The sequence below is a fragment of the Nerophis lumbriciformis genome, linkage group LG18 (genome assembly GCF_033978685.3).
Source record: "Nerophis lumbriciformis linkage group LG18, RoL_Nlum_v2.1, whole genome shotgun sequence".
NCBI classification, from domain to species: Eukaryota; Metazoa; Chordata; class Actinopteri; order Syngnathiformes; family Syngnathidae; genus Nerophis; species Nerophis lumbriciformis.
Window position 1 is genome coordinate 21,593,039 of NC_084565.2, and position 27,210 is coordinate 21,620,248.

At 41.8% G+C, this 27,210-nt stretch overlaps 2 protein-coding genes across 5 annotated transcripts; one reads left to right on the plus strand and one right to left on the minus strand.

Moving 5' to 3' along the window:
• On the plus strand, positions 1-11,758 carry tmem221 (transmembrane protein 221). The gene is made up of 3 exons (XM_061977829.1): positions 1-293; positions 3,270-3,355; positions 11,015-11,758. Exons 1-3 carry the CDS (start codon positions 1-3, stop codon positions 11,554-11,556), a joined length of 921 nt encoding a protein of 306 aa, XP_061833813.1. The 3' UTR covers positions 11,557-11,758.
• borcs8 (BLOC-1 related complex subunit 8) lies at positions 2,730-27,208 on the minus strand. 4 transcript variants are annotated; one of them, XM_061977836.1, is made up of 6 exons: positions 27,099-27,208; positions 20,868-20,980; positions 20,707-20,771; positions 20,526-20,633; positions 20,287-20,374; positions 2,730-3,716 (listed from the first exon to the last, which is right to left on the minus strand). In XM_061977836.1, the coding sequence occupies exons 2-5, from the start codon at positions 20,955-20,957 to the stop codon at positions 20,305-20,307; spliced, it is 333 nt and encodes a 110-aa protein (XP_061833820.1). In that variant the 5' UTR covers positions 20,958-20,980; positions 27,099-27,208; the 3' UTR covers positions 2,730-3,716; positions 20,287-20,304. The 4 variants fall into 4 exon arrangements, with proteins under 4 accessions (XP_061833820.1, XP_061833818.1, XP_061833821.1 ...); XM_061977834.1 differs by having other exon boundaries at positions 27,015-27,208; XM_061977837.2 differs by lacking the exon at positions 27,099-27,208 and adding an exon at positions 25,426-25,564.
• Between the last annotated feature and the right edge of the window lie 2 nt (positions 27,209-27,210).

The window sequence follows — 27,210 nt, forward strand, 5'->3', positions numbered from 1 at the left end:
ATGGCGAGCTCCTACAGCCAGCGGTCTCTCATTGTTCTGTCTCTACTTGGAATTCTATCGGCCATTATGTCCGTTTTGTCGGTCATTCTAATCTTCCAGCTGCAGCCTCACCACGCCGCCGTAAAGGAGACCACCTCCTCGGTTATACCCGACGACGTCCGCGCCGTCCTGCCGCCGGTGTCCACGGTTCTGTCGGCTCTGTCTCTCACCCTTAACCTGAGCTCCGTGGTGGTTTGTCTCCTACACAGCTACTTTTCCACCGAAGTGTGCCGAGGAGAGCTTGACACAGAGAGGTATTTTAGCCTAAGTTTCACACAAACACCTGTTTGTAGTCCCAAGTATATATATGTATATGTATCATCATCCGCCATCTTGGACTTTCAACATTGTACACAAAAGTAGTTCCGGTCAGTTTTCACGAGCTGTGTCGAGATTGATGGTCAATTCCAAAACCCATGCGCAGCTGAATAAAGTAGAACAAGAAATCACGTCAACTATATTTAACATTAACATCATTTAAAAATAATAAGTCGTTTGTATACATATATACGTATGTACATATATATTTGTATGTATATATATATATATGTGTGTGTATATATATATACACACAAAGGTAAAAGCCAGTAAATTAGAATATTTTGAAAAACTTGATTTATTTCAGTAATTGCATTCAAAAGGTGTAACTTGTACATTATATTTATTCATTGCACACAGACTGATGCATTCAAATGTTTATTTCATTTAATTTTGATGATTTGAAGTGGCAACAAATGAAAATCCAAAATTCCGTGTGTCACAAAATTAGAATATTACTTAAGGCTAATACAAAAAAGGGATTTTTAGAAATGTTGGCCAACTGAAAAGTATGAAAATGAAAAATATGAGCATGTACAATACTCAATACTTGGTTGGAGCTCCTTTTGCCTCAATTACTGCGTTAATGCGGCGTGGCATGGAGTCGATGAGTTTCTGGCACTGCTCAGGTGTTATGAGAGCCCAGGTTGCTCTGATAGTGGCCTTCAACTCTTCTGCATTTTTGGGTCTGGCATTCTGCATCTTCCTTTTCACAATACCCCACAGATTTTCTATGGGGCTAAGGTCAGGGGAGTTGGCGGGCCAATTTAGAACAGAAATACCATGGTCCGTAAACCAGGCACGGGTAGATTTTGCGCTGTGTGCAGGCGCCAAGTCCTGTTGGAACTTGAAATCTCCATCTCCATAGAGCAGGTCAGCAGCAGGAAGCATGAAGTGCTCTAAAACTTGCTGGTAGACGGCTGCGTTGACCCTGGATCTCAGGAAACAGAGTGGACCGACACCAGCAGATGACATGGCACCCCAAACCATCACTGATGGTGGAAACTTTACACTAGACTTCAGGCAACGTGGATCCTGTGCCTCTCCTGTCTTCCTCCAGACTCTGGGACCTCGATTTCCAAAGGAAATGCAAAATTTGCATGGTTGGGTGATGGTTTGGGGTGCCATGTCATCTGCTGGTGTCGGTCCACTCTGTTTCCTGAGATCCAGGGTCAACGCAGCCGTCTACCAGCAAGTTTTAGAGCACTTCATGCTTCCTGCTGCTGACCTGCTCTATGGAGATGGAGATTTCAAGTTCCAACAGGACTTGGCGCCTGCACACAGCGCAAAATCAACCCGTGCCTGGTTTACGGACCATGGTATTTCTGTTCTAAATTGGCCCGCCAACTCCCCTGACCTTAGCCCCATAGAAAATCTGTGGGGTATTGTGAAAAGGAAGATGCAGAATGCCAGACCCAAAAACGCAGAAGAGTTGAAGGCCACTATCAGAGCAACCTGGGCTCTCATAACACCTGAGCAGTGCCAGAAACTCATCGACTCCATGCCACGCCGCATTAACGCAGTAATTGAGGCAAAAGGAGCTCCAACCAAGTATTGAGTATTGTACATGCTCATATTTTTCATTTTCATACTTTTCAGTTGGCCAACATTTCTAAAAATCCCTTTTTTGTATTAGCCTTAAGTAATATTCTAATTTTGTGACACACGGAATTTTGGATTTTCATTTGTTGCCACTTCAAATCATCAAAATTAAATGAAATAAACATTTGAATGCATCAGTCTGTGTGCAATGAATAAATATAATGTACAAGTTACACCTTTTGAATGCAATTACTGAAATAAATCAAGTTTTTCAAAATATTCTAATTTACTGGCTTTTACCTGTGTGTGTGTGTATATATATATATATATATATATATATATATATATATATATACACACACACATATATATATATATATATATATATATATATATATATATATATATATATACACACATATATATATATACACACATATATATATATATATATATATATATACACACACACATATATATACATATATATATATATATATATATATACACACATATATATATGTATATACATATATATATATATATATATATATATATATATAAATAAAACACACACACGTTATATACATTAGGTCAGGAAAAAACACACGAGGCTATATCATCCCTACAAGCCTGTTTCGCAGGTTTCCCTGCTCGTTAGGGGATTTTATTGCAAAATTATTATTATTATGAAATCCCCTGACGAGCAGGGAATCCTGCGAAACAGGCTTGTAGGGATTATATAGCCTCTTGTGTTTTTTCCTGACCTAATGTATATAACAGCAATCTAATACTAGAAGTATTTAAGAAAGGGAAACGTACAAAGATAGTTTCAGTTTTGTTTGAAGGAAACATTTATTGATTTTTAGTTACTATAATGACAAAAACAGAGTAGGTTGAGTGGAAAACACCACGACATTTGTTGGGGTGTAAGGGAGGCCCTAACTATTATAGTGTCCCGTGAGACTCCCTGTGCCACACTTTGATAATTTAGGTCCCTCTACCATTGGCCACATAGTTGCACAATCATGTGTTGGTAAACACACCCAATGCAATGTATTAAAAATGGGCTAACGTGGAATTTAAAAAATAAATAAAGTTGTGTGGTTGTGCAGTGGCTAACACTGAAATAATGCCACCTGATCCAATAAGCCTGTCTAAACAATAACCTTTTCATTACGTAGTCAGCACACAGCTTGTCGCTAGCTCTTTCCCACGTCGGCTTACAAATTCAACGGTTTGCCCCCCCGACCTCAGAACCTCTCTCCCCTGGAACAATGTGAATAGTAATGAGCTTTAGAATGCAAGTCTAACAAATGTAGGTGCAATGAAGCTCGTTTGTACAGTAAAGGCAATGTTTGTGTCCACAGAGCAGATTGGTTTCTTTTGGACAGCAGAGCCCTGCGACATGTGGCAGTCGGACTGTTCTGCCTCGGAGTGTGTGTCTACTTGGCAGGTATGGACCAAGACAGATACCTTTCAACTAAACATGGTGCATGCATTGCAACTGAATGTCCGGCGGAGAGAAAACAAGCAGTTCTGTTCTTGTCCAACAAGCCCCAAGAAAACAATGCGTCCTTTGAGTGGCGTCCATGACTTAAGTGTTTTTAATTCCGAACCTGGCAGCGCTGGGGCTTGCTGTTCCATTGGTAGCTTGTGCTTGAGGGGGTTGTAGGAGTTGTGATCTTTATGACCTTGTTTCAGCTGAAATCAAAAGGTAGCGGAGCCAAGGAGAAAAGCCCGGGAAGTGTTGTCACATTCCAGGGTTGAGCCTGTCTCCTGTGTCCCTTGGAATGGCTGGATCCACGGTCCTTTTTCTGCATATGAAACAAGACACTAGATGTATGACACTTTGATTTGACCTTTTTGTAAAGCATCTAAAAGCCCAACATAGGGCAGCGTTATGCACATGCAGACCGACAGGCCCGCCAAAGTGTGACATTAGAGTGTAACATATTCATACTGGACTTTTTTTTAAAGGGGAACTGCACTTTATTTGGAATGTTGCCTCTCGTTCACAATGGTTATGAAAGACATGATGTTTTAATAGTAAACAAAAATGCGATGAAAAGTCTACTTAAAACGGAGTCTATGAAAGCAGCTCTATTCTGCCTATACAGTTCTTAAAAAACATTTAAACACTTCCATTAAGGTTTTATATACAGAACATGCTGCAAGTATATATTGTGCGTAATGTGGCAACGGCCGTATTTATAATAGCATTTAATATTTACATATTTTGCTCATTTTAAGCATACACAACTTTTCCCCCCACTACATTACTGATTTCTACTCACTGCAGACTTTAAGAGCCAACATACATAATAAAACATCACTTACTGTACAATGTCTGCTGCCATTAGGATGCCAACTGTTAGGATGTTCATATATTCCTATTTAGATGAAGAATGACTAATAATCCTTGCGAAGAAAAGGGGGGTGGAACCAAGCGTTTTTTTGTGTCGTTCTTGCTATGCTAGGGTCTAAATTGGCTGTCTAAGTGCACCAACTTTTCGGATTATGTCCTCATCTTTCTACTTTCCAGGTGAGAGGAATTATTTATGATCTACACTAAAGTTTGACGAGCAAGGAAACGAGAAAGCAGCTGATCAGTCGATCATGTCAACATTGGCCCGCAAGCTCGTGATCATGGTGCTGCTATAAATAGTTTGTCTGCGTTAGCGCTTATAATAACAATATCACAAGTACTTGGTTAATATTCAAGTCACAAAATGTAAATGGAGTATTTTTGGCGGGTTTTGGATGTTTTTTTTAAAATTTATTACGTTTTATGGGGGGGAATATAGGACCTTCATTGGCTCCAATGTAAGCAGACTTTTATTTACGTTTATTTATGAGTTAGAATGCATTAAAAAATTACATCCGTCGTCATGTCTTTCATAAAGATTGTGAAGGATAGGCAAAATTACAAAAAAAAAGTGCAGTTCTCCTTTAAGCTCGCACAATTATTGGTTGCATGTATACAAGGCTAACTAGCTGCCATGTATTGAACGTGACAATAATCTCCACTAGAGATCGACCGATTATCTGTGCCACTATTTGGCATTTTGACGTATATCGGCCTCAAACTACATTAGCAGATACAAAGTATACATACTGTATATAATACCATCTTGAAATTAACCAGGTTTTACAACACTTATTTTTATCTAAAATGTAGCATCAATTAGATAATCTCAAAATGTGATCCGACCACTTTTTTAAAGTTCTGCCACAGTGCGCAGTGGCACTCATGCTGTTCACAACATGCTGCCATTACATCATCGTTCTCTCTTTGTTTGTATCCTCCAAATAAGATGTTTTTTCAGGCCTCCACCTCTTCGCTATGTGAAATTTCCTCTTTCATCGTCTCCTCACCAGCCATGATTTAGATTAAGAACAGTGAAAAAAAATAAAATAAAGTGTCCTTTGATATGGATGCCACAAATTAAGTCACTTTGCATTGTACTTCTATTGTGAAGTCAAGGCGTGAAAGGGAATTGCGTGAGGTAGGCCTATCCTGATAACAAATGTTGCTGGACGATAAATTGTCCCATAAATTATTTAAAAAAAACCAATATTATTGTCAATAATATTTTAAAACCAAATTAAGCACTAATGTAATCATAATATGTCAATCAATGCAATCAATCAATGTTTACTTATATAGCCCTAAATCACGAGTGTCTCAAAGGGCTGCACAAGCCACAACAACATCCTCAGCTCAGATCCCAAATCAGGGCAAGAAAAAACTCAACCCAATGGGATAACAATGTAATAATAATAATAATAATAATAAGGCAAGTAACCCTTTCAAATACAATAAACCTTTATCATTAGTTTAGTTCAGTTTTTTAAGGATCCACATTAGTCTACACTGCAGTGGAAACTATTCTTTCTGGGGTCCAGGCAAAAAACATAACAATCACAAAACAAAAGATTACAAAGCAGTACAACATGATCAATAATAAAATGTTGTAATACAAAAATAGCAACAACAAGAAACAAAAAAACAATAACTTGGAGTTTACATAATAATGTTCATACCAAAGATAAAAAAGAGCAATGTAAAAATAGATATATATTTTTTGCAAAAAAAAAACAAAGAACCAATGGCCTACAATATACACAGTGTACCAAAGACAAACAATATTCTAAGTGACGAAAAAGTACCATAATGAATAAAATATGACATAGAGCAGTGGTTCTCAACCTTTTTTCAGTGATGTACCCCCTGTGAATTTTTTTTAATTCAAGTACCCCCTAAAAGAGCAAAGCATTTTTTGTTGAAAAAAAGAGATAAAGAAGTAAAATACAGCACTAGGTCATCAGTTTCTGATTTATTAAATTGTATAACAGTACAACATATTGCTCATTTGTAGTGGTCTTTCTTGAACTATTTGGAAAAAAAGATAGGTTTTTAATTTATATTTATAAAGAATTTTTGAATTGTTGCTATTTTTAGAATATTTAAAAAAAAAAATCTCACATACCCCTTGGCATACCTTCAAGTACCCCCAGGGGTACGCGTACCCCCATTTGAGAACCACTGACATAGAGTACATACAAAATCACGATAATATCAATATAAAAACGATAACCAGAAACAAGAATTAATTTAAGCAAAAAATAAGATAAATGAACCAGTCATGACATTAGGTACGATCTAGAATCTCTTTACGCTATACTTCTCCTCTCAGTCTATTCTTAAAACCCACTATACTTGTGATTGATAAGTGATTGCCCTATACATACCGGTAAGTCTTTTTCAAAACATCAGTTTTGGGTTTAAGGTGGGTGAGAGCACCTCTCAGGGCGAGCCTGGTAACATAGTTGTGAATAGAGAAACTGGAAATTGTGATGTATCATGTTGTATGCATGCATGTTCGAAATAAACTCAAACTCAACTCAACTCAACTGTCACTAGCAAGCAACAGCTGAGAATACAGATAAGCAGGTTTGTGGTATGTATAGATCTTTTAAAAAAAATAGAATCAAACTACAAGCTAGTCTTTCACCAGCTCTACTCCATGACAATTCATTATGCATTATCTCAATGCCGGTCCTAAATGAGCAATGGAGAGCTAGTCTCACAGCTCTGTTTTGGTTAAGCTGGATTTTATTTAGTTCTTCTTTAGATGCATTAGACCAGTGTTTTTCAACCACTGTGTTTTCACCTAATTGGGTTAAAAATATTATTTGCAAACCAGTAATTATTTGTGATGTCAAGAGATCGGCAGAGTAACCGTGCAATACTCTTCCATATCAGTAGGTGGCAGCAGGTAGCTAATTGCTTTGTAGACGTCAGGAACATGATGTGTCGTGATCACAATATGCAGGCGACAGTGGGAGGCAGCGTGCAGGTAAAAAGGTGTCTAATGCTTAAACCAAAAATAAACAAAAGGCATTGAACCTTAGGGGTGGCTACGCAAAACGAAAATAAAACTGAACTGGCTGCAAAGTAAACAAAAACAGAATGCTGGACGACAGCAAAGACTTACAGCGTGTGGCGCAGCAGACGGCGTCCACAAATTACATCTCTACATGACATGACAATCAACAACAAAATAGGAGCGCCAGACAAGAACTAAAACACTACACACAGGAAAACACCAAAATACTCCAAATAAGTCACAGCGTGATGTGACAGGTGGTGACAGTACACCTACTTTGAGACAAGAGCTTCAGTGCATGGTTGGTTATGGTTAGAATTTTTATCCAACAATTGCGAGAACAACTTTTCACTGTCAATATCGGGTGCTGAGTTTAATTTTTTTATGTTTTTTGCTGGTGGTGTGCCTTGGGATTTTTTCAATGAAAAAAATGTGCCTCGGCTCAGAAAAGGTTGAAAAACACTGCATTAGACTATTTAGTAAGTAAACAAACTTAAAATAAAATTGTTTCTTAATCTCTGTTAAAAAAACCATTGCATTTAATAAGTGCAGTTTTTTACCCAGTTCGAAAAACTGGGTTGGGTGTGTTTTTCCCCTGTCAGCCACCATAAATTTGGTATACTGGCTAGTTTTTCCGTGTTGATAGCTTAATCTTGCTCTTTCAGTTAGAAACCGAAATATTTCTACTGTTTTGCAATCATCTTTAGTCTTCCTAATTTTTTGTTACTTTGTGGTGCCTCTCACTATAGCAACAAGTGAGGCTCTGCGAGCAGTCCCGCCTCCACTCACAGAGACAAAGATTATGGGTGACTGACAAGAGTGTTCAATCCCTTCATTTAATTCTGCAACTGAATAGACAGACTCAGGTGCCAAGCGATGCACAGAGTGAAACCTCTCGCAACCTGTTTGAAACCGAGATATGAAGAAAACAAACCCCCACATTAACATGGCAATTCATCACTGCTGGCTAATTTATAGAGTTAATTTTCATTTATCGTTTAACTCAGGGGTGTCAAACGTACGGCGCCCGCGAACAGGTTTTATCCGGCACGTGGGATGAGCCGAAATTTTTGAATGAAAGAAACAGCTGTTCTAAATGTGTCCACTAGATGTCGCAATAGCAATTATTTGTATCTTTGTAGATGCTACATATGTAAAAAAAATAAAAATAAATAATCCACATGATGTTAGTGCACCAGTCGAGGAAAATTAGCAAACTACATAAATAACATCCTGTAATTTGATTTTTATATAATTTTTTTTATCTTGATAGATTGAAAATGAACACCAATGAGTTGATTGATGAACATTATCACATAGTTTATTCAGAAAGTATGAATAATGACGAATAAAGATATAATACTGCAACATGTACCCTGCTCCCCTCACCTCCCAGGGGGTGATCAAGGGTGATGGGTCAAATGCAGAGAATAATTTCGCCACACCTCATGTGTGTGTGACAATCATTGGTACTTTAACTTTAAGTGTAAAAATTGAGACTTTTATTAGTAGGTTGCACAGTGAAGTACATATTCCGTACAATTGACCACTAAATGGTAACACCCGAATAAGTTTTTCAACTTGTTTAAGTCGGGGTCCACTTAAATTGATTCATGATACAGATGTATACTATCAGATATATACTATCATCATAATACAGTCATCACACAAGATAATCACATTGAACTATTTACAATCCGGGGTGTGGAGGGGGGCGGGTTAGGTTTGGTTGTTATCATCATCAGTCATCAACAATTGAGAACAGAGAAATGGATATTGGAACAGTGTAGGTCTGACTTGGTAGGATATGTACAGCAAGTAGTGGGGAGGGAGGGACAGAGAGAGAGAGAGAGAGAGAGAGAGAGAGAGAGAGAGAGAGAGAGAGAGAGAGAGAGAGAGAGAGAGAGATCAGAAGGCATAAGAAAAAGTATCTGCATTTGATTGTTTACATTTGATTATTAACAATCCGGGGAGGGTGTTAGTTTAGGGTTGTAGCTGCCTGGAGGTGAACTTTTATTGCGGTTATGATTTGTACATTTTCAGAACGTGCTTGTTCTATTTCTAAACAGAGAAAAGAAAACAATCTGAAGTTGTTTTTAACTTTAAGTTATCGTGCCGTGATTTTACCAGTCCGGCCCACTTTGTAGTAGATTTTTCTCCATGATCTAAAGTGAGTTTGACACCCTTGGTTCAACTAATTGGCTTATCGACCAATGCCTAACGTGAGGTGGGTTTACCTCCAACTGAGAACTATAAAACACAAAATTGTGTGAAAGTGTGCGTCCGCCAGGTTTTAAAAGTGTCAATATTTTTGTGCTTATGCAGACTTTTGGGGATTTTATCTGTGGAAACTGGAGCTGTACTGCTTGGTGGAAATGTGGCTTAAAGGGGAACATTATCACAATTTCAGAATTGTTAAAACCATTAAAAATCAGTTCCCAGTGGCTTATTATATTTTTCGAAGTTTTTTTCAAAATTTGACCCATCACGCAATATCCCTAAAAAAAGCTTCAAAGTGCCTGATTTTAACCACCCATTTTCCTGTGACGTCACATAGTGAAGCCAACACAAACAAACATGGCGGAAAGAACAGCAAGCTATAGCGACATTAGCTCGGATTCAGACTCGGATTTCAGCGGCTTAAGCGATTCAACAGATTACGAATGTATTGAAACGGATGGTTGTAGTGTGGAGGCAGGTAGCGAAAACGAAATTGAAGAAGAAACTGAAGCTATTGAGCCATATCGGTTTGAACCGTATGCAAGCGAAACCGATGAAAACGACACGACAGCCAGCGACACGGGAGAAAGCGAGGACGAATTCGGCGATCGCCTTCCAACCAACGATTGGTATGTGTTTGTTTGGCATTAAAGGAAACTAACAACTATGAACTAGGTTTACAGCATATGAAATACATTTGGCAACAACATGCACTTTGAGAGTGCAGACAGCCCAATTTTCATCAATTAATATATTCTGTAGACATACCCTCATGTCAGCAGGCCAGGCTAGGGTCGATATTCTTCTCTTGATCATCTTCGGGACGATGTGAGCCAAGACATCCAGGGGGGTTTAGCTCGCTCGTCTGCGGGAACAAACTGCCGCCATTGCTTGCCGTGCTACCGAGGTCCTTTGTCCCTGAATTGCTCACACACTCCGGCAGATTCAATGGGGGTCTGGCGGCAGATTTCTTTGACTTTATCGTTGGAAATGCATCTGCTTTGAGTGTCGCAGGATATCCACACATTCTTGCCATCTCTGTCGTAGCATAGCTTTCGTCGGTAAAGTGTGCGGAACAAACGTCCAATTTCTTGCCACTTTCGCATCTTTGGGCCACTGGTGCAACTTGAATCCGTCCCTGTTCGTGTTGTTACACCCTCCGACAACACACCGACGAGGCATGATGTCTCCAAGGTACAGAAAACAGTCGAAAAAACTGAAAATAACAGAGCTGATTTGACTCGGTGTTTGAGAAAATGGCGGATTGCTTCCTGATGTGACGTCGCTCCGAGAGCGAATATTAGAAAGGCGTTTAATTCGCCAAAATTCACCCATTTAGAGTTCGGAAATCGTTTAAAAAAAAAAAAAGGTATTTTTTCTGCAACATCAAGGTATATATTGACGCTTACATAGGTCTGGTGATAATGTTCCCCTTTAATACACAGTTATTCCCCACCTACCCCCAGAATGTAACTTCCTTCTCTTATCTCATTTCTTGGCAGCTATGTCCATCTTTATGCTCCTAACATTTGAGGTGGAGACAGGTATTGCCAGCGCATGCGTCCTGGCCTCTGGGATCTTGATCCTGCTAGTATTAGTGATCCACTCTCTGGTTAAGGTCTCTCAAATAGCTAAACGCAGCCGTGCCGACCACCTCGAAACCCTCTTCCGGAATGAGCACCGACGCAGCAACAGTCCCGTCTCTTGGCCCTGCGAGCTGAAAATCGGTGTGGACAAACTTCGAGGGCCCGGCAGGCAGTCTCAACTCCAGCATCACATCTCGCTCACTCCGTCAGGCAGTCCCAGACACCAGCACTATCAGCAAGAGTACTCCCCTGCTGCTAAAGAGTCACAAGGCCATCTTAGCAACGTGGACGGCTACAGCAGCGGAGGTGGCGGCTGTCCTCGCTCAAACAGGTCCTTGTCTACGGAGTCCGCTCTACTACAGGCCCAGGCTAAACCCTGGAACGGCGTCAACAATGAGATGAGGAGCGTCCTGGCACGCAAGTCCGGGATTACGGCAAAAGACTCTACCCTTGTGTAACTTAAAGAAGGATGAAATTCAGCATGTATATCTTTATACACTAAAGTACATTATTTGTAATATACATCATTGCCACTTCAGTGTCATTCAGTGGCTATTTGCCATACATTTCTGCACAATATGCCAATGTTTTTTATGTGTCTCAAAATGATTTCTCACCAATATTCATTAAAATAATTATATTCCTGTTTATACATACTTGAAACATTTTTTGTTTCTTTACATATACTGTATTTCAACAATTTAATACATTTGATAGTCTATTTGGGAGAACACAATTTCTGCCACACTAGTGATGTAACAATATGAACATTTTATATCAAGTTATCGTGACTAAAAGTATCAGTTATTATTATCACGGTATTCTTGAATGGACTCAAATAGTACTATATACGCTCTGAAATTTTTTGAACAATGTACTAAAAAACACAAAGAAAGAGACAAGAAGTTAGAAAACCTACTATTCTGCATGTTTTGTCTTTCTGATGGGTTTTCGTCTTAGTCATTCATCTGTTTTAATGGCTAAGCTTTTATTGTTTAAAATATTCATTTGAACTGTAGCAGTTTAAGATTTGTTTGAATGAAAAGTGCGTAACAAATTAAATCTATCAATATTATTTCCTTTTTCTGGCAGGCGTTGTGGCATCCTGCGCTGTTCAGCGGTCCTTGAACGCGCCATAATAAACACTTCCATATCGTATTTTTCTCAGTATAGAACTCAGCACATCTTGTAGAGTTATTGTGCAAAATTGAATACCTTAGTTCAGTGGTTCTCAAACGTTTTTCACCAAGTACTAACTCAGAAACGACCAACATTAAAATACAGTAGCGTAGAAAGCCAAAGGATTCATTCAAAACAAGGCAGAGGTTTTATTTAACAAATATATTTAATAATTTTGCCCACTGTAACATTACACACAGTTTACACAAGGCCTGGGCAATTATTTTGACTCTAGGGCAGTGGTTCTTAACCTTGTTGGAAGTACCGAACCCCACCAGTTTCATATGCGCATTCAACGAACCCTTCTTTAGTGGAAAAGAATATATATATTTTTTTCAAATTCAAGACAAAGTTATATGTTTTTGGTAACACTTTAGTATGGGGAACATATTCTAAGTAACAAATACTTAATTTAGAGTTATTTGGACACTAGGGGAACATATTCTAAGTAATAAAGACTTAATTTAGAGTTATTTGGTTAGGGTTAGGATCAGGGTTAGAGGGTTAGTGTTATAATAAGGCCATGCCGAATAAGGCATTAATTAGTACTTAATAATGACTAGTTAAGAGCCAATATGTTACTAATTTGCATGTTAATAAGCAAGTAATAAATGGTGAATATGTTCCCCATACTAAAGTGTTACCATGTTTTTTTACTGGTGCATAAAATGAACCATGCATGAACATCACCTTGTTCAAAGAACAAAACCAACACAGGGCATAAACTCACAACAAATTACACACCTGCAAATCAGTCTGACTTCTGCTGTTGCCGTATCCGTAATACGCCGATAGGGAGAAGTTTGTATTTACACGATGAGTCGGGTGTGTTTTGACCTCCGCTGAACCCCTGAGGCCGACTCACCGAACCCCTAGGGTTCGATCGAACCCAGGTTAAGAACCACTGCTCTAGGGGCCAAATTTAGAGGAAAAAAAATGTCTGGGGGCCGGTATACCTATTTTTAGGAACACTAATATAAAACCTCACAATAATGTCTGATTGAATGCTAAAAAAAGTTATGACAGACCGCCTTAAAAAACGGAATGGAATTTTTCATTTTTTTACTGAATGAGACACCCAGAATGTACATGAAAATACAGAATGTGGGATTTACAATATTAACTATGACCGATACAACACTGAATATTGACAACATATGAACGTCACACCCCCACTCGATCGACTTATTTCACAATCAAGCGAAATGCAACAAACACAGCGAAATATGAACGCGAAGGGTAAAAAAAAACACCTACAATCTGATACATCTGATATATCACTAAGCTTTAGAACTTTGTTGTAAAAATCTCCTTCCGAGTCTGTCCCTGACACGCGCATTTGAGGCTGGCTGCTCTGGAAACACTGTGGAAACGCTCCTCATCCACACTGCTTGGTGCCGCGTCCTACTGCAGATAGTTATTCTATACTGAACAAAAATATAAACGCAACACTTTTGTTTTTGTTCCCATTTTCAATGAGTTGAACTCAATGATCTAAAACGTTTACTATATACACACTAGAGATGCGCGGTTTGCGGACACAACCGCGGAGTCCGCGGATTATCCGCGGATCGGGCGGATGAAATTAAAAAAAATCAGATTTTATCCGCGCGCGGGTCGGGTCGGGCGGATTAATTAGATTTTTTTTTTTTTTTTTTTTTTTGCGGGTGGCAGTTAAACCAATTCGGAAATATATATACATAGTTAAATGTTGTTACCCACATACGAAAAACGAGCAGGCACCTGCTGCATATGCCACAACAGAAGAAAAAAAAAGAAAAGAGATGGACACTTTTACGGAGCGGAGAAGGGACGCCTCGCCGGGGTCCGGGACCGAGGCCCCTTCCCCCGAGAGGGCCCCACCGGGAGCCGTAGCTGAGGCGATCCGCGAGAAGGGCCCGACGCACGTCCAGGGTCACCACCGCGCCCACCGCACCGACACCCCGCCTCGTCCGCCTTCGCCGCGGCCGGCGTCACGCGCAGCAGGTAAGCAGCTTACCTGCCCGCCACCCCCGTGGCCGGGGGCTCGTAACATGGGTCACTCCGCGCGCTCCGCCCGCGCAGCTTACCTGCCCGCCACCCCTGTTGCCGGGGGCGCGTAACAGGGGTCACTCCGCGCGCAGTGCGCTCACGAAAGGGGTGGGGCTCACCCTGGTTGATATAGAGAGCAGGACGGTGGCCATGGAAGTCGGAACCCGCTAAGGAGTGTGTAACAACCCACCTGCCGAATCAACTAGCCCTGAAAATGGATGGCGCTGGAGCGTCAGGCCCATACCTGGCCGTCGCTGGCAGCGAGACGCGCTTGGAGGTGCGCTCAGCGCGGCTCCCATATGATTGCGCACTGGTGTGCGTCTGGGTCGTGACAGCGTGGCACGCGAAAGTCTGTGCTGCATTGGATCAGTCTCCTTTCTTTAACAGGCAAAAGCTTTATAACCTCACCATACCTGACAACTTTTGAAATCAGAAAAACCTAGTAGCCAGGGTCCAAGGGCCGCAGGCCCCGGTAGGTCCAGGACAAAGTCCTGGTGGAGGGTTCAGGGCTTCGCCCCCCGATGCAAAATGATTATTAGTATTCAGACAGGTTAAAATGTTGCTAAAACCATCACTTTTCTATCAGTCACAGTGACTTTTCAAAACAAAAATATTACAGCAAAAATCATATGGGTTAATTGGCATGTTTATTCTGTAAGCTAACTTCAATAGTTTGAAATTATTTTGACAGTTAATGCCAGTTATCCTGTCAACCTTTCACAAGACTTCAATTTGTTAATTGAAAGTATAAACAGTATAAACACTTTTTACAGTAAACAAATGGTAAAACAGTACTAAACAATTCCATTAAAAAAAAAATTGGTGTCATTATTAACTTTCTGTCCAAGCTTGTATAATCTACTGCCTTGTTCAATTGTAAAAAATATTCTGTGCCTAAAATTCACATTTCTATCACAATTATCATACTGTAAACATGGTAAGCTAACTTCATTAAAATTAATAGTCCTGTCAATAGCATGGAATTACAATTCAAATGTAGTTTTTTTGTAAGCCTTTCAAAAGAATTCAAAATATGAAAAATTAATGAAAATTAATTTAAGCCATCAAACACTTGAAAAGTGGCACATCACATCTCTAATGTAATCATTTGAACTTTTCAACAGAAATAGCACTGCAAAAATATTAAGGACATACTTCTGTATTTTGGTAGTTATGCTGTCAACATTTAACAAGATTTCTTCAACTTGGACTTGAAAGCATAAATAGTATAAACACTTTTAACAGTATGTCGTGCTGTGAAATACAGCCGACAGGATTGCGCACCAAACACGAAGCAAGGCCATGGTGCAGGAGAACAAAGGACTTCTTTCATTTAAGGTTTGTGATAAACCATCAAACTCATTCGTTAAAAGGACTCTATAGTAATATAAAGCGAATTTTTCTGGACATTATCATGCAAGAAAAGTTTATTTTTGGGATCGCGATCACCGCGTAATGATTTTTAAAGGTTGCATTACATTATTAACTGTCCCATGTGATCAGCCAGTGCGATTGGAAGTCCATGCTCAATTATTGCCTCCGTAAATAAAACTTCGGCATTTATCACATCCAAAGAATCTGTTTGGGCGACGAAAAACGTTGAAAGTTTTCCACTTGTATCGCTAGCAACGGCATTAGACTTGTGTTTTTTTGTCCCAACGTGGTCTTTTACATCGCTAATTCCTCCGTGTCCGATCGAAAAATCTTGTCTGCACAAGGTGCAATTCGCGTAGTTTTCACCCTTTTTTTTTTTTTTAATTAATATTAGATATATAACAACGGGCGGATGGCGGGCGGGTGCAGTTCTGATCAAACGTTACATCGGGTGGATGGCGGATGGTTGACGACTTTCTGACGCGGTTGCGGATGAAATAAATTGCCTATCCGCGCATCTCTAATACACACACAAAATACCTATTCCTCTCAAATATTGATCACAAATCTGACTACCGTATTTTTCGGAGTATAAGTCGCTCCGGAGTAGAAGTCGCACCGGCCAAAAATGCATAAGAAGGAAAAAAACATATATAAGTCGCACTGGAGTATAAGTCGCATTTTTGGGGGAAATGTATTTGATAAAAGCCAACACCAAGAATAGACATTTGAAAGGCAATTTAAAATAAATAAAGAATAGTGAACAACAGGCTGAATAAGTGTACGTTATATGAGGCATAAATAACCAACTGAGAACGTGCCTGGTATGTTAACGTAACATATTATGGTAAGAGTCTTTCAAATAACTATAACATATAGAACAGGGGTGGGCAATACATTTTTACCGGGGGCCGCATGAGCAACCCGAGCACTGCTGGAGGGCCACACCGACAATATTTCGATTAAATTTTGCTCAAATTATTTTTGAGATACCGTAAGATAAATAATAATAATAATAATAATATTTTCATTTAACCTAACTTATCTTTGTACAAAAGCAGATGGCTTTTGATGGTTTTATTTTTAACCCTTTCTTACACAACACTTCCTGATGTATATTACAATGCAAAAATGTCAATTTTTGTCACTTTATCCTGCATCCTCTTTGCTGTGAACGTATCACGCCTGTAAGGTGATTGGCGAAGAAGGAGGAAGCGTTGCTGTTGCAGAAATGAGGAGTGAGGATAGACGTGCGTGTGGAAAGAACGAGTTAAGTTGAGCTGTGTTAGTATAGGTTGCTCAATAAAAAATTAAAAAGAGCGTCAGACTTGGTGTGCACTTCTTCTGGACGCTACAATTGGTGTCAGAAGTGGGATGAAATGCCTCCCAGTTCGCCTTGCCATCAAACCTGGGAGTCTTCATTGAGGGCGGAATTCCTTCATGCCAAGCAGCGTGCGCTGCACCTGTGACGCTGCCTCTCTCCTTCCTCCCTCGCTCTCTCTCTCTTTGTGACGAGCTCCTCACGTCCGGGATTCACAGACATCTGCAGTCGCTGCCGGCACCTTAAGTCCCCACTCAATGTCCTTCCCCTCCCGTTCAATCTTGACAAAGTCGAAAGGAAACATCTTACCTCCCGATGACGTAGCAGGCTGAGCACACAAGCAGCGGCAGTATGCGCAAAGTTTTACTTCTGCCACCAATTGTAGCGTCCAGAAGAAGTGCACACCAAGTCTGACGCTCTTTTTAAACTTTTATTGAGCAACCTATACTAACACAGCTCAACTTATCTCCTTCCTTCCACACGCACGTCTATCCTCACTCCTCATTTCCGCAACTAAAGAACACAACATCAACTTCAGCAGGTCGTTACACTATATTCTTTAAACACAGCAACATGTGTACCACAAATTAAGCACACGGCTTTACCTTTAATTTCTGTAAAGAGATACTTGGCAGTCCATGTCTTGTTGAAAACACGGCATTCGTCATCAATTTTTCTTTTTTTTAGCATCTCGGGGATAACCGGGCATCACTTGTCGCTGTGCACCTTCACTCGCAGGTTACACACGGACATACGCCCATAAATAACACTTTTCAAAATAAAAGCAGCACAGTTGTATTGCACGCACGACATAGATGTTTTTTTAAATTTATTTTGTAATTTGTGATTGCCGCTGTTCACATTCACTCACAATCGCGCACGAGCATACGTCCACACGGAAGTAATACAAATAACGCTTTTCAAAACAAAAGCAGCACCGTTGTATTGCACACTCGAGATAGATACTTTTTTAAATTTATTTTGTAATTTATGATTGGCCTCACGCGGGCCTGACAGGGACGTACAAAGGGCCGGATGTGGCCCGCGGGCCGCAGAATGCCCAGGTCTGATATAGAACATGCTACACGTTTACCAAACAATCTGTCACACCTAATCGCTAAATCCCATGAAATCTTATACGTCTAGTCTCTTACGTGAATGAGCTAAATAATATTTGATATTTTACGGTAATGTGTTAATCATTTCACACATAAGTCGCTCCTGAATATAAGTCGCACCCCCGGCCAAACTATGAAAAAAACTGCGACTTATAGTCCGAAAAATACGGTAAATCTGTGTTAGCGAGCACTTCGTCTTTGCAAAGATAATCCATTCTAGTGCTGGGATCGGCAGTTCTTTTGACTGTACTGAATCACTAGAATCAGTTCCTTAAATTGATTCGTTCAAAAAATTCGTTCACCGAATCACTTCTGCAGCAGCAGTTCTGTGGGCAGGTCGGCGAATCATGAGTCAGTCAGTAACAGATTCCCCAGCGGCAGATCTCGGTGTGTGTCAGTTCGCGAACGACACAAGCCCTCAGCACCCAATGAACGACACGCAGTGACTGAACGAGATCCTCAATGTGACGTCCTCCTCCGCGACACAGTCAGTTCTCTGTGTCAGTAGGTTCGCGAGTCCTGTTGTTAAATATGTTTTATTGCACTGAAATGAAAATAAGAAATAAATAAAAGTGGGAAATAAAAAAAATAGTTATAGCCTACTAAAATGCTTGCAATCAACAGTTAAATAAATAGGCCTTGTTTGTTTAGTGCAAAAACAAATATTAAATTAAGAAACCCTTAACAAATGCCAACATAAAAACTAAATGTTCTGTAACAAAGAAAATGTAAACTTAAATATGCAAACAAAAAGAAAATAAATACCTTCAAAATAAAACAAATAAATTAAGAGCCAGAAATGCCAACATAAAAACTAAATGTTCTGTAGCCTACGTTTAAAAATATAACAAAGAAAATATTAACTTAAATGTGCAAACAAAAAGAAAATAAATAGGCTACCTTAAATAAAACAAAACAAATATTAAACCAAGTGCCAGAAAAGCCAACATTAAAACTAAAATTTCTGTAGCTTACATTTAAAAATATGAAAATGGAAATATCAACTTAAATATGCAATAAAAAAGAAAATAAATAGCTTAAATAATATAAAAATCAAGATAAATAATAGCCTATGTATATGTACATACATTAGTTATTATTTTTATTTTAAATTTTCTCAAACAGCCTGCCCTACACATTACCCCCCGCCCCTGCCCCTCGCGTCGCTGCTGCTCAGCCTTGCCCTGCACTGACTTTCTTTCTGTCTCCTCTACTCTCATAACTTTATGTGTTGAGATAATGGAGACGGGGCGCGTGTGTGTGTTTGTTTTCATGTGGCTTGAGTCAACAATAGCCGTTAGCTTGGAGAATGAATGGAGAACGGATGCCAATGGCATGAAACATATCCCCGCGACGGGAGGAGAATCACTCGCGGCATTGGGGCAAGCATAGCAGAGAGCGAGAGCGTTGTCGTTCACTGAGTGATTCATGTCGTTAATCCGCGGTGAACGAATCGTTCGCTCAGTCCCGCCCCCATGATGAGTAGCTGGCTGCGTCGTTCGCCGACGTCGAGGGTTCAGTGAGTCACAGAATGCGCCAGTTCTACTCATACCGGCATGGTCGCGGCGGAGCTCAACTGAACTGAGAAAGGAACGAATCAGTTCATGAAGTGATTCGGTTCAGTACGTTCACTCAAAAGATTTGTTCGTTCGAACGAATCGTTCGCGAACGACACAACATTAATCCATTCCACCTCACAGGCATGGCATGTCAGGATGCTGATGAAACAGCATGATTATTGCACAGGTGTGCCTTAGGCTGCCCACAATAAAAGGCCACTCTGAAATGATTTTGGATGATGACAATGACAATGGACTTACTCTGTTGAGGTAATTCCACTTTAGAATAAACGCACTCAGGTGCTGAAACTTATTGTATCTGGTTTGAAAGCCAGAGATGAAGAAAAAAACACACTGATATAGCAATTTATCAATGGCAGCAAATTAATCAAATGTTTATTTATCGTTCCATGAATTGTCTTATTGACTCTCGGTCCCGGCCTACAATTGCAAGATTTTTTAAGGCCTATGGACATCGAACAATGCCAGCTAAGGCCTTAATTTTCGCAAAATACATTCAATGACTTTTAATGCTTTTTAATGACAGCCTGCACTACACACGGTATGTTAGAATGTGACCGTGCGTCGTTTGATGCAATGACTGACCTTGGACAGACAGCTCCATCACGCGGAGGTGGATGATGCATGTGAGGCAGCGACATTGGGACTGGGTGAAGGTGTTGCGTCATGCAAACTTAATAAGCATGGAGCGGAAAAAACAAGCAGAAAAAACTCAGGACAACACAATAAAACATACATTGAAGAAGACGTGCGGCAGTAATGACAAGAAAAAATAAACAACTTCCCGAAGAATGAGTATGTAAAAGGAAGCTCCTCCTCTTTACCTGCGTCCCTGAGAGGCGCTGATCTGCTCCTTCATGCTGATCGCTTGTCGGAGGAGGCCGTCAATGTTTTTGAAATACGCGCTGCTGTTCGCCATGCTTCTCACCGCACTGCACGAACCAAATAACGAACCAATATAAAAAGGGACCAGTGGGAACCTTTGAGAACAACATCCTTACACACCTGCAGGCATATTCTACTGAGTAGATGGCTCCTTGACTTTGCTCCTCCCAGCACTGCATGTCTGTCTGTAGGACGGGAAATGACAAAAATATGACAACATGCTAAGTGATCGTTGCTATCTTTGCACGATGCATATTTGGTCCTATAAGATGTGGGCATACCTTATGTTGCACCAGTTCAGGAAGGGACCTCCTGACGTGCTCTTGCAGTCTGTACAGAGCCACGGACGGCTCATTGGCCAGGACGTACATGCTTTCAGTAAATTTGTCACTCACTGCAGAACAAACAGAATACATTGAAGCGCAAGTTGGTAATTGGGATGTGTTATATAAAAATATAATTAAATATAATATATCAGTATATATTATATACTGTCCCTCCCTCCGGTTCAAGGACGCATGCAAGAGAGATCTGAAGGCGTGTAAAATTCCTCTAGACAGCTGGGAGATACAGGCGGAGGACCGAAATGTCTGGCGTCAAGCGGTTCGACGGGGTATTGCAGAGGCTGATTTGGGGAGAGGCCAGCTCGCAGAGGAGAAGAGAGACAGGAGGAAACGCACTGCAACTACCATCGCACAGCAGGTCTCTCCACATGTTTGCATTAAGTACAACAGGGACTGTCACTCAAGAATTGGCTTGTACAGCCATGTTAGGCGTTGTCAACAAACATGAATGTACCGTATCAACAAAACATCAAGTTAAAATGTGACATTTATAATTAAACTAGATGAGGCAATTCCTGAAGGAATCGCGTGTGAATGCTCCAATGCTGAAGTTGAACTGCAATGCTGACAGAATGCAGTATGAATGTAAGAATTGTTTGAATGTTGAAAAGCTGACGCTGAACTGAAATGCTAATGGAATGTAGGATAAACGCTGAAATGGTTTGAATGTTGGAATGGTTTGAATGTTGAAGAGTTTCAATTTCCAGGAAAACCGGAATTTGGTTTGGAACTTTGGAAAGTGTTACCGGGTAGTTTGAATTTCGAGGATGAGTGGAATGTGTTGATGTTGAAATGGTTTGAATAGGTTGAAAAATGTGGGAATTGTGCAACTTGGAAAAATGTCCCATTCATTTCAATGGGAATTTTCTGGAATTTTGGGAAAAGCGGGTGTAGCAGTTGCCCTCTAGTGGGTTCCCCTGACCACCACACACTGGCACGAGAGTCAGGTATTCAGGTTGGATCAAGTCTTTTATTTTCATCCACCAGTATGATTTGCTTTTCGGCAGTATAAAGATAGGACTTTTCAGTCCGGCGTGTCTCTACTTTGCTCTCTAGTGTCTCTCTCTTGCTCCAACTCCAACACTCGTGTCTCGGAACGGCTGTTGCTAATAAGCATGGCAGGTGATTGGATGATCATCCCCAGCTGGGTAATCCAATCACCTGCCAGCTGTGCTTCGAGGCCGGTCCTTCCACAACCCGCTCCACGGCAGTCCCGCAGACCACGCCCCCCTCCACAGCGGGATTTTTAAAAAAGTGATGAGGAGCATGAATGTCCTGAATGAACTGAATTGGTTGGTGTTGGAATTGTTTAAATCGGTCAAGAAATGTTGCAGTAGTAACATGTTGAATTGAGAAATGGTAAAACGGAATTCCTGTAATTTCAGGAAAACCGGGAATTTTTCCAGTTCAAAAAACAACTTTGTTTTGACGGTGGAACGGTTGAAGTTGGTTGAAAAATGTGGGAGGAGTAGTCGCCAGAAAAAAGGGTGGAAATAGGGCTTTGGAAAACCAGGAATACTGGAAAGTCCTGGAATTTTTTTGAAATTGGAATAAGGGAAATTAGAATTTTCTGGATGGTGGAATGTGTTGAAGGTGGAATGGTTTGAATTGGTTGAAAACTGTGGAAATGGTGGAAGTTAGAAAAATGGCCAATTAATTTTGAATGGGAAAAATGTCCCGGAAAACCTGGAATTCTGAGAAATCTGGGAATTTGTCAAGGGATAGTCCGCGATTCCCGAATGGGCTGAACAGTTTGAAGTTGAAACGGTTTGAATCGGGTAAAAAATGTGGAAGGTAGAGCGCACCAAAATCTGGAGAGGAAGAAGAAGAAGTTGAATAATAAATAGATTAATTTTGGTGTAGAAAACCATATTTGTGAATGCCTTGGAGCATTCACACAATAAGTGTATTGTATAATTACAACACTCATTATAACTGAAAAGATATTACTAATAATTGACGAAAATAGGATGACAAAACTATTTAAATAAAAACAATAAACTATTAATACAAATTAATGTATTAAACTAATTAAAGTAAATAAATAAAATCGTAATAAGTGTCTGACACAAGAGCGTAAATTAGCATGGTCTTCCGTGACTAAGCTGCCAAAAAAGAAGATAATATGTAAATATTACATATATCCATCCATCCATCCATTTTCTACTGCTTGTCCCTTTTGGGGTCGCGGGCGGTGCTGGAGCCTATCTTAGCTAAAATATATGTTATATTTTATATTGCTACTAAAAAAAAATCCAAGATGGCGGCGCGCACAGACGCAGCGGCTTACGGCTCTCCATTTCAGTGCTCTTTCTTCCTTCTTTTCTTCATGTTTTTTTCCCTTTTGTGCACCACCTGTACTGCAAACACCCGGTACACCCGCCAGTCACTCTTGGATATCGGTAACTCGCACCAGATATCTGTTTCGAGCGACTTTCACCACGAGCACAACATCCCAGATGACATAGCGAGAGCACAGGGCTCTCCGTGGTTTGTTGTCGGGTCTGGGAGACGGCGCAGACGGAGGAGGGAGAGGAAGCAGAAGCGTGGCCGCAGGTCCGGCGTCTTGCTCAGGCTTAGGAAACAACCCCACAAGCCACCTCTACCGAGCCTGTTCCTCTCTAATGCCAGATCCCTTGTACAGAAGATAGACGACCTGGAGTTACAACTTGCTGGAAACCGCTATGTTCGGGACTGTTGTGCTATGATTATCACCGAAACCTGGCTTCACCCGGAAATACCCGATGCTAGCATGCAGCTAGCCGGACGCACTCTGCTCCGCCGGGACAGAACTAAGGACTCCGGTAAGAACAGAGGAGGGGGGCTCTGTATCTACGTGCATGAGAACTGGTGCAACAACGGGACAATCACTGAACAGCACTGTTGCCCGGACGTGGAGTACATGTCTGTTAGATGTCGGCCTTTTTTTCTCCCGAGAGAGCTGTCTGTTGTTATCATCACGGCTGTGTATATTCCACCGGACGCCAAAGTAAACACAGCGCTCTCTCTTCTGCTGAACACCGTCAACGAACAGCAGCGGGCCCACCCCGACGGTGTTCATATCATAGCAGGGGATTTTAATAAGGCCAATCTGAAGACTGTACTCCCTAAGTTCTACCAGCACGTGAAGTGTTCTACAAGGGGCAAGAACACCCTGGACCACGTGTATACCAACATAAAGCACGCGTACAGAGCTACACCCCTCCCCCAGCTTGGACAGTCAGACCATCTTTCCCTCCTGCTCTCTCCTACCTACACCCCCATCAGACGCCAGGCCAGGCCTATCACAAAGACTGTTATGACCTGGCCTGACGATGCACTCCCCAAACTTCAGGACTGCTTCCAACACACAGACTGGGACCTCTTCCAACAACAGGAGCTGGAGACAGCCACAGGAACGGTGCTGGACTACATAAAGTTCTGCATCGGGAATGTGACTGTGGAAAAAACCATCCGGGTTTACCCCAACAAGAAACCCTGGATGACCAGCCAGGTCCGCACACTCCTCAGGGCCCGCGACGCAGCCTTCAGGTCAGGGGACAGGGCACTGTACAGTGTTGCAAGAGCCGACCTGAAGAGAGGGATTAAAAAAGCAAAGGCGGACCACAGGAGGTGCATAGAGTCCCATCTGTCCAGCAAAAACTCACGGGAGGTGTGGCGGGGCATTCATGACATCACGAACTTCAGAGGCTGTAATATGACAACTGCGGATCAGAGTGCGACACTGGCAGAGGAGCTTAACTGTTTCTTTGCCCGTTTCGAAACCCCCGCCCCCACCGGGCTCCGGCGCCACTCCACTCACTGTACAGGAGCACAGTGTCAGACGAGTGCTCCTGGCTGTGAACCCCAGGAAGGCTACCGGACCAGACGGAGTACCTGGAAAGGTGCTCAGGACGTGCGCCCACCAGCTCGCTCCCCCCCTCACCAGGATCTTCAACCTCTCCCTGGCTCAGGCAGTCATCCCATCCTGCCTGAAGTCATCTACAATAATCCCGGTGCTGAAGAAGTCTCCCATCACCAGCCTGAATGATTACCGACCAGTGGCCCTCACTCCGGTAATCATGAAGTGCTTCGAGCGACTTGTTCTCCAGCACATCAAGGACCATATCCCTCCAGACTTCGACCCCCACCAGTTCGCATACCGGGCGAACAGGTCCACAGAGGACGCCATCGCTGTTGCTCTCCACTCTGCTCTGAACCACCTGGAGCAGCAGCAGAGCTACGTCCGGATGCTCTCTGTGGACTATAGCTCTGCCTTCAATACAATAATCCCGGACAGACTCTGCAATGAACTGGACACTCTTGGCCTCCCCCCTCTCACAAACGCCTGGATAAGGGACTTCCTAACGGACCGACCCCAGAATGTGAGACTTGGCCCGCACCTCTCATCCTCCCGCACGCTGAGCATCGGCTCCCCACAGGGCTGTGTGCTGAGCCCCCTCCTCTACTGCCTTTACACCCATGACTGCAGTCCGGCCCACAGTGACAACCTTACCGTCAAGTTCGCCGACGATACCACAGTGGTCGGGCTCATCTCCAGGGGTGACGAGGCTGCCTACAGAGAGGAGGTCCTGAAGCTGACGGCCTGGTCTTCGGAGAACAACCTCGCTCTCAACACCAGCAAGACCAGAGAGATCATCGTCGACTTCAGGAGGAGCAGCACCGACCCTGCCCCCCTCTACATCAACGGCGAGCGTGTAGAGAGGGTCCACACCTTCAGGTACCTTGGAGTCCACATCTCTAATGACTTCTCCTGGACAGTCAACACCACATCAATCATCAAGAAGGCTCAGCAGCGGCTACACTTCCTTAGAGTCCTCGGGAAGTACAACCTGAAGCCTGACCTGCTGCTGACCTTCTACCGCTCGTCCATCGAGAGCCTGCTGACCTACTGTATTACGGTATGGTACGGCAGCTGCACTGCAGCAGACAGGGAGAGGCTGCAAAGAGTGGTCAAGACGGCTCAGAAGATCATCGGCCGCCCTCTCCCCTCTCTGACGGACATCTGCACCTCCCGCTGCCTCAACAGAGCCAGTGCCATCATCAAGGACAGCACCCACCCTGGCTCTGACCTGTTCCACCTGCTGCCCTCTGGGAAGCGCTACAGGTGCATTAAAACCAAAACAAACAGGCTAAAGAACAGCTTCTTCCCCAGGGCCATAGCCATCCTGAACGGACTGCCCCATTGTCCCTCATAACTGCCTTCTCTTCGGTGCAATAACCCATTCCACCAACCACCCTGTTTTTTTTTTTTTTTTTCATGTATATATTCATTTCACACCATATTCATTGCACTTCTACATTTTTTATATTTTTATATATTTGCACATTGTTTTTCTAGCATGCACACATCGCACTGTATGGAATGGCCTCAATCTCGTTACCTTGCGTAATGACAATAAAGCTGATTCTGATTCTGATTCTACATTTTTAGTCTACTTTATACCTGGATTATTTTTTCCATCCTTTGAAACTGAGCTACTGTGTGGAAGTGGCCTTGTGGTTAGAGTGTCCGCCCTGAGATCGGTAGGTTGTGAGTTCAAACCGGCCGAGTCATACCAAAGATTATAAAAATGGGACCCATTACCTCCCTGCTTGACACTTTTTTTTGATTGATTGAAACTTTTATTAGTAGATTGCACAGTACAGTACATATTCCGTACAACTGACCACTAAATGGTAACACCCGAATACGTTTTTCAACTTGTTTAAGTCGGGGTCCACGTTTATCAATTCACGGAATCACTCAGCATCAAGGGATGGAATTGGGGGTTAAATCACCAAAAATGATTCCCGAGCGCGGCCACCGCTGCTGCTCACTGCTCCCCTCACCTCCCAAGGGGTGGAACAAGGGGATCGGTCATGCAGAGGGTAATTTCACCACACCTAGTGTGTGTGTGACTATCAGTGGTACTTTAACTTTAACTATTTCCCTTGTGGATCAATAAAGTTTCGCTAAGTTTAAGTTGAAATGGATGCTTTAATGTGGGAGTTCTGACGTTGTCTTAAGGAGCAAAAACGAGCTAGCCAGCCGGCTAACTTAACGTAAATGTAACAAAAAAAATTAAAATTGCACATACTCACCTCGTCGGACTTTGAGTTGCAACTCTTGGTCTTCCATGATGAAAGCTAAAAAAATATGCAACAAATAAATAATTGTGTATTTACCGCGGGCGACCAGCTTCTTCTGGGTTTGTGTTGCCGTGTGCACCAATAAACGGCTCCGGGTAGGAAACGCATCAAAAGACCAACTATAGGTCCGCTTTCGAAATGCATTTTA